General features: G+C 58.6%; 1 protein-coding gene across 1 annotated transcript in view; it reads right to left on the bottom strand.

Annotated features, from left to right (window-relative positions):
- Positions 1 to 251, bottom strand: part of LOC119591567 (1-aminocyclopropane-1-carboxylate synthase-like protein 1) — a gene marked incomplete at its 5' end in the record, with an annotated part of 5,689 nt that overhangs the window by 4,566 nt on the left and 872 nt on the right. Inside the window, 1 exon segment of the mRNA XM_037940328.1 lies at positions 34 to 198. Within this exon segment, the coding sequence (XP_037796256.1) occupies positions 34 to 198 (165 nt within the window).

Genomic DNA, 251 nt, shown 5'->3' with positions numbered 1-251 from the left:
TACGTACCGCTACAAAAGGAAGCTCGAGCTCACCTCCTGACGCAGGACGAGGGGCAGCACCTCCGCCCCCGCCCGATCGTGGACGTCCGTGAACATGCGGGCGTACACAGGGGTGGGCGTGATTATGACGTCACCGGGGTCGCAAAGGGCGTGGCTCAAGGCGTCGAGGCATGACGTCACTCCGTTCAGCACGACGATCTGAGAAGTGGATTTTTCTTGCTCTTGTGATGCATCGATAGTAATTGGTGGAT

Source organism: Penaeus monodon, chromosome 28 (assembly GCF_015228065.2).
Source record: "Penaeus monodon isolate SGIC_2016 chromosome 28, NSTDA_Pmon_1, whole genome shotgun sequence".
Lineage (NCBI taxonomy): Eukaryota > Metazoa > Arthropoda > Malacostraca > Decapoda > Penaeidae > Penaeus > Penaeus monodon.
Note: the sequence above shows the minus strand (reverse complement) of the source record. Positions and strands in the feature narration are given on the sequence as shown.